Source organism: Lathyrus oleraceus, chromosome 4 (assembly GCF_024323335.1).
Source record: "Lathyrus oleraceus cultivar Zhongwan6 chromosome 4, CAAS_Psat_ZW6_1.0, whole genome shotgun sequence".
Lineage (NCBI taxonomy): Eukaryota > Viridiplantae > Streptophyta > Magnoliopsida > Fabales > Fabaceae > Lathyrus > Lathyrus oleraceus.
Genome location: NC_066582.1, coordinates 408,184,551 through 408,198,600, shown reverse-complemented (window position 1 = coordinate 408,198,600; position 14,050 = coordinate 408,184,551). Strand labels below are relative to the sequence as shown.

The 14,050-nt window shown below is 31.8% G+C and overlaps 1 protein-coding gene across 1 annotated transcript; it reads right to left on the bottom strand.

Annotated features, from left to right (window-relative positions):
- Positions 1–12,072: 12,072 nt before the first annotated feature.
- Positions 12,073–13,002, bottom strand: LOC127075733 (repetitive proline-rich cell wall protein 1). Its single transcript, XM_051017201.1, has 2 exons — positions 12,844–13,002; positions 12,073–12,679 (listed from the first exon to the last, which is right to left on the bottom strand). The coding sequence occupies exons 1-2, from the start codon at positions 12,926–12,928 to the stop codon at positions 12,300–12,302; spliced, it is 465 nt and encodes a 154-aa protein (XP_050873158.1). The 5' UTR covers positions 12,929–13,002; the 3' UTR covers positions 12,073–12,299.
- Positions 13,003–14,050: the final 1,048 nt, after the last annotated feature.

Below are 14,050 nucleotides of genomic sequence, written 5' to 3'. Positions count from 1 at the left end.
ATAAATTGTGACAGGATGTTTAGCAATAAGGCATTCTACCTTTGGAAATCTAACATTGATGGGAATAATTTTCCTATATGAATGAAACCATTGGACAAAAATACATATGTGATCAGTAGCTCTTGAATCAATGATCCAAGAACCACTACTACTACTATGCATGCAATGATATGTGTTACCTGTTGATGGATGACCAACAACAACTTGGTTGGAAGAAGCATGTCCTGAAGATTGCCCAATGCTTGAATTCTGAATTAGATCCATTAAAGCACTGAATTGACCTTGAGTCATAGGTGAATTGTCACTTTTGATGTCAGCACCACTAGAGGAAGATCCATCATCATTTCCATCTAATGCCACATTGTTAGCTAAATTCTGAAACTGCTTCTACATATGAGGTGGTACACCATGTTTCTTGAAGCAGTTTTCCACAGTATGATTAGTCTTGCCACAGAATGTGCAAACACGAGCTCCATGCTTGAATGTATTATTTCTTGCTCCAAACTTCTTGGAATCAGCAGCATTAATCAGTGTTTGAGACTCATCATTGGGAATAGGGAGCTGAATTTGTCGCTCATGTTGGATAACCATGGAGAATATCTTATTCATATTAGGCAAATGATCCATTAACAAGATTTGAGACTTAACTACATCAAATTGGTCATTCAAACCAGTCAAGAATCTGATAATTTGCAGCAGCTGGTGATTAGATCTTGCACTGTGCATAGCTTCACAAGAACACTTTATGCGACATGTACAAGTTGGTAAAGGAAAATACAAATCTAATTCTTCCCAAAGAATTTTAAGATCAGAAAAAAAATCAGTTACCGATTTGGTTTCTTGCTTGAGATTATATATTTCTTGATGTAGCTCAGAAATACGAATGAGGTCACCCTGAGAAAACCTTTCTTTCAAATCGTTCCATACATCAAGCGCATTCTCCATGAAGACGATAGACTGAGAAATTGAATCTGAAACTGAATTCATGATCCAAGAATGTACTAGCATGTTGCAGTGATTCCACGCATGCAGAGATGGATCGAAAGAATCAGCAGGAACAGGAAGAGATCCATCAATAAACTCAATCTTCATTTTGCCACCAAGAGCCCTCTTCATGCTTCGAGCCCATGAATGATAGTTGGAACCAATGAGTTTTGGAAGAACTGTAACAGAACCGGGGCCATCGCTGGGGTGAATAAAATAAGGTGAAGTTTGATCCATAGCGGGATCAAGTGGTGGAGCTCGAGGAGGAGCCATGGATGCAGAAAGAAGTGAATGCAGAAAGAAAAATAGATGGAGTAGAAGGATTCAATTGGAAAGTAGTGGAATGAGAATCGAATTGGCGAATGATACCATATTGTGATGAAGCTATTTCATCATTGAAGAAAGGATAACAAAATGGAAACGAGAAAGAAAACTTCAAGAAGAGAGAATCATAGCTTCATTGATTATTTAAGTGTGATAGTACAACTCTTATATAGTACACTCCTATCACATAATACTCAATCAAATGAAACTAACTAACCAATAACCACCTAACTAACAATAGCCTTATCAACTATATTAATCAACTAATCTAATCAAATGATTAAAGTAGCTAATCTTAACACTTATCTGATCTAGGAAATTTATTCGGCTTTCTAATTAACTATAGATAGGTAATTAGAAGTCGTTGCATTTTAATTAACACACTTAAAACGCTTAATTTAACTTGGAATTGGCCTAAAGAATTAGGGAATTATCATTTAATTAGTGAGCTGCACACCAAGGAATTGGGTGCAGTGGTCTTTTTAATTCATCATGATATAATAATGTAATTGAAACTCAATAAATACACCGTTCATCAACAAGTAAAAATAAGGGCACTTAATAAAAGACTTAATCACTTTTCTCACTTGAAGTTAATACCGTTTGCTAGTGATTTCAATTCCTCAAGGAAATTTATGTGTGTAGTTTTTTATTTTAAAAATTTTAAGTTTAAAATTAAATTTTCATTGTTGCTATGAATTTTCTATTTTTTTTTTGTTTTAGTTTCTATTTTTAAGGGGTTAATGTTAATAATTAGAATTCTATTTTTATTTTCTATTTTAATTTTAATTTTCTACTTTTATTTTATTTTATTTATTGTTATCATTTTATTTTATTTATTATTTTCTATTTTATAGCTAGTTTTATTTATATTTTATTTATATTTTATTTTCTACTCTTATTTTGTTGTGTTTAGTTCGGAGCTACTGAGGTATTTTTCTTCTATGTATGCGACGTGAAAAAAGACATGTATGGTGAAGCTAGCTCTCAACTGGCTCTATTAGCACAACTTGAAGCCTTTTCAAAGCAATTGGCTACCTCAACTTTCATTCCAGCAAATGTTAATCCAGTCGGAGTTTTAAGATGTAAGTTTTGTGGTGAAGGTCACACCAATGGCTATTGTGTACCATACATTGAAGAATTGCCTTATATAAGAAATTATCAAGAGGAGATTCTTACCTCAACACCAATAATTCATGGTGGGATGATCATTCAAGTCTTAACTAGGATAACGTTAAATTTCAAAATTTTAACCAAACAACGCCTCGAGATCCACTGCCAAGGACGCCATCCCTTATAGAGGAGACTTTGAACGAATTTATGAAGTTTACTCAAATCACCTTTGGAGGAACTAAGGTCACTCAAGAAATACATGAAAGGGACCCATCTTTTCTTAGAAGAGACTATTGACCAATTCATGTTGACTCAAGGTAACTTGGAAGCAAGAAACTTATAAATTGAAGCATTATGCAAGAACCTTGAAGTATCCAACAAGGAAATTGAAGCATCCAACAAAAATATTGAAGCATCCATGAAGAATATTAAAAATCACACTGGGAACTCATTTAAACAAGTGGTAGCTCAATTAATTAGAGGTTTTAATGGGAATATATTGGATAGTTCTATGAGTGATGAAGTTGAGAGAGAAGTTAAAGATGAATGGGAAGTAGTTGATAAAGGAGGAGTTGCAAAATAAAAATGAAGATAAATGCATGCCATCAGACAACATTGAATCAAGAATAGAAAACTTTAAGGAGAAAAAAAGATATGGGAAAAGAGCAAGAATGGTAAGCAAAGATGATCTAGTTTTGGATTCAATAATTTGTCTAAATGCATATATCCAACAAGAAAATCTTCAACAAAATAATTTCCATACAAGCTATTATAGTAACATGGAAAATGGATGATAAGAAATAGATAAAATATTGGATTCCCTTTGTGCCTTATTCGTTACTATCAAGGTGAAGAATATATAGAAGCAACATCTTCAATAACTCAAGTTCATGGGAGTCCTACCAAACAAGAGGAAGAAGAAGGATAGTGTGTTCTTTCTGTCATATATTCCGCCCTAATATAGAATAAATTGGGAAAGCTCATGACCTTAATTAAGTGTTGCATGGGAGGCAACCCACAAATCAATGTTGTTTAGCTTTATTTCATTTTGTGTTTCTATTTCGGTTTATTTCCTGTTTTGTATTGTGGTCTAAGAAGAGTACTAGCTAGCCATTATGAAGCTCTTCTCCTTGTACTTTTCTTTGTTTGAAATTAATGAACTTATTTTCTTCAATAGTTTCTCTCAATTTTAAATGTTCTACCTTACCAATACCATCATGAAAAAGAAAATAAAAGTCACCAAAAAAAGAAAATAATGAATGAAAGAGATCAACAATGAAGTTCCTATGCAGATTGAAAGTTTATAAAGAAAAAGGAAACTGACTACTTGTACTTAATCTGCATATACATATGATAGTAAGGTTTGAGCCAAATATTTTCCATTGTTTATTTTTTTTCTTATGATAGTATCTATGCATTAGTCATTTCATGAGTTTCCATTGTTTAGTATCCATGCATTAGTGGTATGATAAATTCACACTGAGGCAGTTTTTTGTGAAAAATCCACCCTGTTTCAATATGATTATATCTATTGTTTAACCAGTTTATCCTAAACCATTCTTTCAGTCACATATCCTTATTATATAGCCATTGTCTGGAAAGATAAATTCTTTTCACCCTTTTTCGAGTTAGGTAGAATAATTGTTTTACTTGTCTGACGCAAAAGAATAAGTTTGAGCTTGCTATTAGAAGTTAGCAATGACTAGGTTTGGGGTTGGGGTACTATAGAAGTTGGTCAAAAAGAAGAAAAAAATGAAAAGAAGTTAAAAGTAACTTCTTTAAAAAAACTGTGTGAAAAAAATAAAAAATTAAAAGACCAAAGTAATGCATTCTCTAGTATCGAGTGAATAGGGAAAAAGTGATACAAAAGGAATTAGATAATACTAGTAAAACTAGGTACTTAACTCCAAATGTGTAAGCCTACAATCCCAAATTATCTTACTCTGACATAAGCCATATTACAACCTGGAAAAGAGCTCAAAAGTGCGTGATTAAATATGACTTCGATTGATTCAACTAGAAAATTTCCAAATTCATTTGTGAAATGCTTTTGTATGTTGATTGAGTATTTACTCTATCAAAAATTGAGTGCATATATGTGAGATGAGAGACATGTTGAGTACTTGTAGGTTGAGAAGAACTTTTCCGATTTTATTGGATTGAAGTAGGGAGCCGAAGTGGTGATCAGAGAACATGTGACGTTAATTTGTAAGGGTAATAATTTTTTATTCAAATGAAATAATCAGTGTGCATACAAGTTACTTGAGGATAAGCAACAAATTAAGTTTGAGGTTGTGATGACATTCATCATTACGTGATTTTTACGAGAAAACTTGGATGAAATTAGAAGATTAATGAAGAAAAGTCATTCCAAAGTGTGAATATTTGAGCAAAAATATATCACAAGCAATAAATAAAGACTTAGAAAATTTCAGAAGAAATCGTGAAGAAATTGTGAAGAAACAAGCATTTTTCAACCCAATTTACATAATGTCGTCTTTTCGGTAATTTGATCATATGTAGAGTTTTGTAACTCAGATTAGAGACTAGACTTTTTGAAAAAGAAATATAAAAAGGAGGCATAGCCCCTGTATTTTTCGCGCGCGTGATACTTTCCTTTGTGGAGTAATGGCACGCGTTTTTTGACATGTAAAAATTCTATTTAAAGGCCTTTTTGCTAAGTTTTAGAGGGTTTTGAAACTTGGAGATAAAGTTATGCGTAAGAATACTCAATTGAGATTTTGGAGCACATTTGAGTCATTGGAGAGCAATTCTTCTATAGATTTTAATGATGAATACTTATCAATTCATGGTATTTGCTAATTTATCAATGAGTAGTTAAGTTTCTCTAGATTAACCCTTTTTTAAATGAACCTTATTTTTACTTTGTTGGATCATATGTCTGCTTAAGATTTCTTGAGACTTTTATTGTTATTATTATTATCATTATTTAAATTGTTCTTGAGTTTAGTGTTTTTTATTGCTTACGAGCGTACGAATCGACTTAGATAGGTAGGGATTTCTAACTCTTAGTCTACTTATTTGATCTAATAATTTATTCAACTTTGTAATTACCTAGAGATGGGTAATTACAAGTCATTGCTTTTGAATTAATACACTTAGAACATATAATTTAAGTTTAAATTTACCTTGAGGAATTAGGGAATTATCGAATAGATTAGTGAGTTGCATACAAAGGAATTAGATGCAATAGTCTTATTAATTTGAAGCGAGATAAGAATGTAATTGATATTCAATAAATACATAATTGATCAATAGGTAAAATGAAGGGAATTCAATAAAAGAGCTGATCACTGTACTCGTCTTGAAGTTAATTCCTTAGTTTTCTCGTTCATGTTTTATAAAAGAGCACATAATAGGGAAATGTTCTCTCTAATTTTAGAACTCACAAATCGTATTTTGAATTTGTATTATTTGTTTTTCTCTATTAGGTTATTGTAACCTCTCTTGCTTTTTCAATACATGTTATATTTTCAATTGTTTTATTTACCTTGCCTTTATTTATTGCCATATTCCTTTACATTTACTATTGCCATATTCCTTTACATTTACTATTGCCATATTCCATATGCCATGTGCGAGTATATTTTGTAGTTCTAGGATTAGGAGGATTGTCTAAATGACAGGCCCATTGCAAGTTGTATTTCCAAACTCTAACGAAAATTTTAGTGAATACTCTGACTTTTAAGATTTTATCAAATGTCTCTACCAAAGAAGAGATACACTCTATACCATAAATATGAAATTAGTGGTGGTTCAACTGAGAATGTTTTTTCCTTTAAAAATAACTTTGCTTAGTGAATATTACCATTGAACCACCCATGAATATATGGGGTTTAGTGGTTAAGATACAATTACATATTATGAAAGAAGGTGTAACTTACACTCTTTTATTTAAAATTCAGTAAATGTTATAACCTTCATGACAGAGTAGGAATGACGGTGTGCATGATTTGTCTTATATAGGGATCATAATTCGAGGGCTAATCTTCATTTAAATTACAATCTTCAAAGTAACTATACAATTAAATATTAATTTTGTTTTAGATAATTAAAATTGAGAGAAATAATTAGTAATCACTTTAGTACCCAATGGAATGATAATTTTACTACATTTATTTATATAAAACGCGTGCCTTCGGGATATCAATCGGCCAAGGCCTAATCCATCAAAAATTCAATATCAAGAGTTTGGCATCGGATAAACCGACTATCTTCTATTTACTCGATTTGTCGAATTTATCCAACGGTCCTCCAAGTTAGCTGATGAAATCCATACCCATCGAACGATTTAGAACCATGATCCTTAGAGTGATCACATCCTAGCATCGTAATATATATAATTATTTAGCGTCGGTCTTTAGAGATGCTATAATGTTAAACATGTTTATGTAGCGTTGGTTTTAGATGACACTAATGATCTTAGACATGTAAGATTAGCGATGGCTTTAGTCGATACTAAGTTTTAATTTTTTTTAATAATGATCTTTTAGGACCTATAATTAATTTGTAATGTTAAATGATCAACTTTTAAGAAGTGAGTCATTTACACATCAATAACATATTGAACGAGAACAAAAGTGAGACATTGATAAACTACAATGGCTATTTAACAATGTGCGCCACTATAACAACTATTTAACAACCCATGCCATTATTAGATCAAGTTCAAACTAAGATGAAAATAAAACAAGGATGTCTTCATTTTTCGCCCAAGCCAGTGTTTCCCATAAATCGACGTTGGTAATGAGGGAATGAAGCGATCAACGAAGAAAGAGGATTATGAGACATGAGATAGAAGAATGGCTTACAACGACATGATTCCCAATTACAACGACAAGATTGACGAAATTGAATCTTGAAGCAATCAATTGTTTAGAACGACAAGATTCCCAACTTCAACAACTAAGGAACTCATTCTTCCGTTTGTTTATAAGTGGAAACTAATTCCTCCGATTGTTTTTTGAACAAGAGAAACTGAATCGAGAATTTTTCTTTTAAGAAACTGAATCGAGAATTTCAACGGTTAATGATTTTTTTCTTTTCGAGAAACTGAATTGATTTGGTTTTTTTTATCGATTTGAGTAAATTTGAGCTTCTACCGGGTTTTTGGGTTTCAGATTCCTCTCTAGGGTTTTCGTTTTGAGAAAATGAATCGATTTAGGTTTTTGATGGTTTTGAGCTTTTACTGGGTTTTTGATTGTTTAGATGATTATCATTTGATCTTTTTGAGCTTCTAATGGTTTTCTGTTTCATTTATTTTTTTAACTTTTATTTGGTTTTTATTAAGAACTTTTTTTTATTTAATTTCAAAAATAATTTTAGAAAAATGGAGACAAGCGATAGTTGTGGGGAAAGGACAATTTTTTCTCACCAATATAATTCAAATAACGTTGGTGATATCCAACATTAATATTAAACAAATAAGGAAATACATTTAATAAATAAAAAATAAATAAATCAACTAATTAATAAATACCTAGCAGCGCCCCAAACCGACATTAAAAGAAAAATAAATAAAAATAAAAAAGGGGACGTCAAAGAAATAAAGTAAGTTTGCGTCGACTACAAAGTGACACTAGGTATTTTTCAAATAAATAAATATATTAATAGAACTACTAGGGAAGATTTAGTGTAAGCTCAAGTTGATGCTACTTTGAACTGCATTTTATTCTGCTAGCATCGTGTTGACCAGACGTAAAACTGACGCAATTAGCGTCAGAGTCATGGTTGACCCTAAAAATGTGAGCTAAATTGAATTTTTCTTCTAGTGGATATCGGGGTTCTTGCCTTTTATTATGTGTATCATTCATTCTACATTGGAAAGATTAGAATGTTACTATGTTGTTATGTTGTTGTTATGATTTCATTGTATGCAGTATGTTGTTAAGAGGAAGACTGTTGGTATTTGAGGCTGCAAAGATTGTGGAAAGGTGAATGTTGGTTTATGCATTGAATGTATTTGTTTTAGTTTTATGAAAAAATTGATTTTGTCGTGTAACTTGATTTTTATGAAAAACTTGATTTTTATGAAAAACTTGATTTATAATGAAAGGAGAAGAATTGTTATTTTTTTATACATTATTAACAATTAGCGTGAGCTTTTAACCTCCGAAAACAAAATGCTCAAGTTTAAATAAAATATTAATTTTTTATACTAAATTTGCGGACTCAATGTTTCATTTTCCTAGTTGTCATGCCACGTTGGCAAAAGTTAACGTTTTTTTCAGAAAAATTTGCTGAAGGGACCAATAATGCTAACTGAATAGTTTTTCAGGGATTAAAGTGTAATGTTTTTTAGTTAAGGGATTAAAGACAAACATTAAATTAAGTTAAGGGACTTAGCATGGGCAAACCTAAATAAAGGATAGTCACACCATCTCTCTCTCTCTCTCTCTCTCTCTCTCTCTCTCTCTCTCTCTCTCTCTCTCTCTCTCTCTCTCTCTCTCTCTCTCTCTCTCTCTCTCTCTCTCTCTCTCTCTCTCTCTCTCTCTCTCTCTCTCTCTCTCTCTCTCTCTCTCTCTCTCTCTCTCTCTCTCTCTCTCTCTCTCTCTCTCTCTCTCTCTCTCTCTCTCTCTCTCTCTCTCTCTCTCTCTCTCTCTCTCTCTCTCTCTCTCTCTATATATATATATATATATATATATATATATATATATATATATATATATATATATATATTTATTTAATTTTTTTATTATTAAGTCAATTAATAAAAGAAAAAAATATATCACCAACACTCACTCACTTTTCTCTTTCTTTCAATATTTTTTCATTTCACTTTTTTTTCTCTCTCTCACACACCGTAACTTCTTTTTCTCTTCTTTTCAAACCCCACCATCATCTCTTGGTCTCATATTTACTAATCCAATAATCCCTCATTTTTTCTCTAATTATTTCACTTATCTTGATTGCATTTATTCGTGGAAGATAAAAAATCAAAGGTAATGAGTATTTTAAATTTTCCTAATTCTTTTATCCTTTTTGAGTCGAACCCTAAAACCCAAAATTATTAAAAATATCAATTTTCTTAATTTCTCATAAACTATTTTCTTTATAAATTATTTTCTTTTTAATCAATTGGTTTCATTGTTCTCTTTATAGGATGAAGAAATTTTTTCTCGGTATTTTCTAGAGACAAAGCTACTTCTTCGGCTAATTTAGAAGCATCAGAAACTCAACATCAAAATGAGAGTATCAAAGTTGTTGATTATGAATTGTTGGAAACAGATCCAAGAATTAGACCTCCAATTTCAAGTTATCATCCTGACATCCAAAATGAGGTAAGGAAAGCTTATTTAAAAATAGATCGCCATCAACCTCCTCACAATTTCGTTTACCCTTGGTCTGTTCAAGGTAAACAAAAACGTCGATTTTTGTAAAAATTGGTTTGATTTGTATGATTGGATTGATTATAGCGAATCTAAGCACCTAGCATTTTGTTTGCCATGTTTTTTGTTTAAAAATATCTCTAAATATGGGGGATCATTTTGTGGGAGACGATTTTGGTGATTGGAAGAATGCTTAAAGATTGGATAATCGTGTTACTTATTCCAAAAGTCATGTTGATTGTGTGCATATGGATTATGCTCTCATGAACCTAAACCAAAGTATTAAGGCCATGTTTGTTAATCAAACTAAGCAAATGAATGTCGAATATCGTGTAAACACATCCCTTATAGCTACTAAGTTTCTTTTGAGGTGTGGCATGCCATTTAGAAGGAACGACGAGTCCCTTAACTCTTTATTTAAGGAGCCATTTCTTGAATTCGTGGACACTTTAAAGGAAGTTAACCCAGAGATAGCTAGTGTAATATATTGTGCTCCAAGAAATAACCTTATCACTGCCCCTAAGATTTAAAAGAATCTTGCTACTGCTTGTGTATGTGAAATAACTTAACAAATTATATGTGATATTGCAGATGATGTGTTTTATGTTTTGATTGATGAATTTGGTGATGTTGCGGGTAAAGAACAAATGGCTATTGTTATTCGCTATGTTAATAATGAAGGTTTGGTAAACGAAAGGTTTCTTGGCATTGTAAGTGTTAAAGAAATAAGTGCTAAGTCACTTAAGGAGTCACTTGAGAAATTGTTGTCTATTAATGGCTTGAGTATATGAGAGGTAAGTTTGGTGGTTTGAGAACTTTAATCCAAAATGAGAATCCATCTGCATATTGTGTGCATTATTGTCCATCAACTTCAATTGACACTTGTTGCATATGCTAAGACTCACAAAGATGTTAGTGGTTTTTTAGGTAAGATCAATATACTTGTTAACTTCATACGATCTTCTAACAAGAGACAAGAATTGTTTCGGGACAAACCAGTAACTCAGTTTGCTAAATTGATTGAAGAGGGCCAGATAGAGACTGGTAGTGGATTAAATCAAGAATCATCTATTTCTAGAGTGGGTGACACTCGTAGGGGTTCCCACTTTAGGAATTTCACTAGTTTGATGACTTTGTATTGTGCAATTATTGGGTTACTTGAAGAATTTGGAAATGCTACGTCATTTGAAAAATATGGTGAAACTATGTTTTTGTTCGATGTGCTTCGATCCTTTGATTTTATCTTCATGTTATATATGATGTTTGAGATTTTAAGATTTATAAATGATTTGAGTGTGGCGTTACAAAAGCGTGATCAAGATCTTTTGAATGCTTTGTCGCTTGTCAATGCTACCAAACAAGAGTTACAAGAAATGAGGAATGATGGATGGGAAGAACTTATATCTAAGATTATGGAAATTTGCAATAAGCATGATATTGATGTGCCTGATATGGATGCACCGTATGTGCAAGGGAAGAAACCTAGGTGACATGCTACAATTTCTAGTGTTTCTAATTTGCATCATTATAAGCATGATTGTTTGTTTAGTGTTTTAGATTTGCAGTTGCACGAGCTCAATGCTAGGTTTGATGAAGAAAATACTGAACTTTTAGAATCTATTTCCTGTTTGAGTCCTTCATTGTCATTTGCATCTTTTGATATGAAAAAATTATTAAGGATGGTTGAAATTTATCCAAATGATTTTGTAGATGTGTTGGAAGTGGTGTTACAACACGAACTTCAGAATTATGTTAGAAATGTTCGATGTAATCCAAAATTTGCAGAGTTAAAAGGATTTTCAGATCTTTGTGCAAAACTTGTGGAAATAAATAAGTGCAACACATTTGATATGGTTTATAAGCTTCTGAAATTGACTTTAGTCTTACCGATAGCAACTGCAAGCGTGGAACGTTTTTTTTCACCTATGAAGTTTGTGAAGAGTCAACTATATAACAAAATGAGTGATCAGTGGTTAAATGATCGTCTTGTAACTTTTAACAATGATGTTATTTTAGCTCATTTTCAAGAAATAAATGATAGACGATTTTCATTGTAATTATTGTATTCAATAATATTATTTTTTATTTTTAATATGATTTAGTTTATAATTTCTTTTATGTTTAACCACACCAAAATATAATGTTTAGATCCGTCCATGGGACTTAGTAACTAATTATGCCTTATATTTATCTATCAATAAAGCTACCTTACCAAAGATATCTAAAACTTGTTACTTTTTTGTCACACATGATAATATAATAGATAATAAGAAATATAAAGAGAATGTAATATCAATGACAATTGGCAAAGTGAGAATTTTATTAAGGTGGAAATATTTAGTAATACACAAGACAATTTCCTCAAAACAAATAATAAAATTACGCAAGGTAAGATTATGCTAACACAGTTGAAATATAGATAGATGTAGCTATTTATATGTGCAGCCCTTTATGGAATGGAACACAACTTTTCAAGCATCGGTACTTCTTCTATGGAACACTTGGGATTCTTTTTTTTCTCTCTCATGATTAGTGAATTGGCTTAACAATTGGAATGACCTTTGGAATAGGTTTGTAAATTGGAATAACCTTTGGAACAGGCTTGTAAATGGGAACATAAACAGGTTTAACAATGGGAATAATTGGCTTTTTGAAGAAATAATGCTTATGCTTAAGAAATGATTCTGGCTCAACAACAGATGGGATAGGTTTTTCCACTATGGTTGTTTTGTGGAATGGCTTATAGGTTGGAATGGGCTTATAATAAATTGGTTTCTTGTGAAAATATCCTTTGAGTTTGTGTTTTAGGTGAAAAAATCCTATGAATTTTTCATCTTCATTGGGTCCTTGTAGGCTTGGCTTTGCCACCCCTTCATTTGCAACCCTCCCTTCTGTTTTCACTTCATTCCCTACATAAGAAATGCAATAATTTTCAAGTCGTATATTATAATACCATAAAGTTGTCACTAGTCTTTTAAACAAATATGGGAAATATAAATGAATGAGACTAAGAGTAAACAAAAAAGAAACCCAATTTATGAATATGTACTTTATATTGATATTAATCACAAACCTGAGGGATTACTTCTTGCTACAGCAGAAGTAGCATACAAGAATGTTACAAGGAGCAACAAAGGAATGCAGAAAGCCTTTTTCATGACTGAGAATATGAAAAAAAGTGGTTTAGAAGTGAAAGCTGAATAGGGAAGCTTGAGTTACAATTATCACAAGCATGCAATATTTATACTATAAAAAGCTACTATAGAGGATAATTAATGGTACATAAATTAATTGTGTTAATTGTGTTTATCACCGTTTATGTGGCTGAGTTAGTTGTTTGCTATGATTCCATTAAATGAACCTCTAAAGTTGGAAGATGGTAGGATGATATATAATACTGACAGTTAGTTGGGGAAGGTTCAAACACTCCATCCATTCTAATAAATAAAATTTGAAAAAAAAACCTTAATGTCCACTATTTTTAAACGGAATGAATAGTAAAAAACATAAGTCTTGTATGAACTCTTAAATTCTAAACATATGTACAGCAAATAAGTCTTTTCTTGACCACCTTAATTATTTCACTTATTAATTAATTATTTTTCTGTCTTTGTAAAAAAAATACGTTAATTGAAATTGATCTGAGTAGTGGTAATAACAAACCAATCTCTTGTATGATATATAGAAGCATTAATTCTAACAATATATACAACAAATATATCTTAACTCTACAATGCATGCAGAATAAGTACAACCAGTTTTATCACCTAAACCCAATAGGCCTATACATATGACAACTGAACCTCTTGCATATTATTTATTTGTTGGTTTAATCGCCAACACATTACATAAAAAATAGTAAACTTATGTGTAAAATTCTTGTGAAACGTCTAAGACCTTCTCAAACGGTAATATTTAGGAAATTTGCAAACAGGTGTGTATTTCTTCCTAAATGCATTGTATCCCGGTCCCTAATTGAAATAACCCATCCAGTTGGGTATGGGCCGGCCTAACCATTGTGGAATGTTAGTTGTTCTAACTCTGCCATTTTATGTTGGACAGGTTAGAAATAGGAGCGGACTCTATCGGTCAGGGTTTAGATCCGACCCAATTTACGTGACTTGTACACAATCCCTTAAGCATGAGACATCTATGGTGAGATGGTTTACGGAGAAATGATTAGATTGTACACAGTCACTCATATACGAGGTCTATGAATACGACATGATTTAATGGAAAGATTGGATTGTAGACATTTCCTCATGCATGAGGCCTATAAA

What these genes read in the sequence shown, in the direction of transcription:
- LOC127075733 (XM_051017201.1), bottom strand. Translation starts at nt 12,928, where the DNA reads ATGAAAAAGGCTTTCTGCATTCCTTTGTTGCTCCTTGTAACATTCTTG. An exon ending in AGCAAGAAGTAATCCCTCAG is followed by an intron (nt 12,680 to 12,843) that starts GTTTGTGATTAA and finishes TTTCTTATGTAG; the next exon opens with GGAATGAAGTGAAAACAGAA.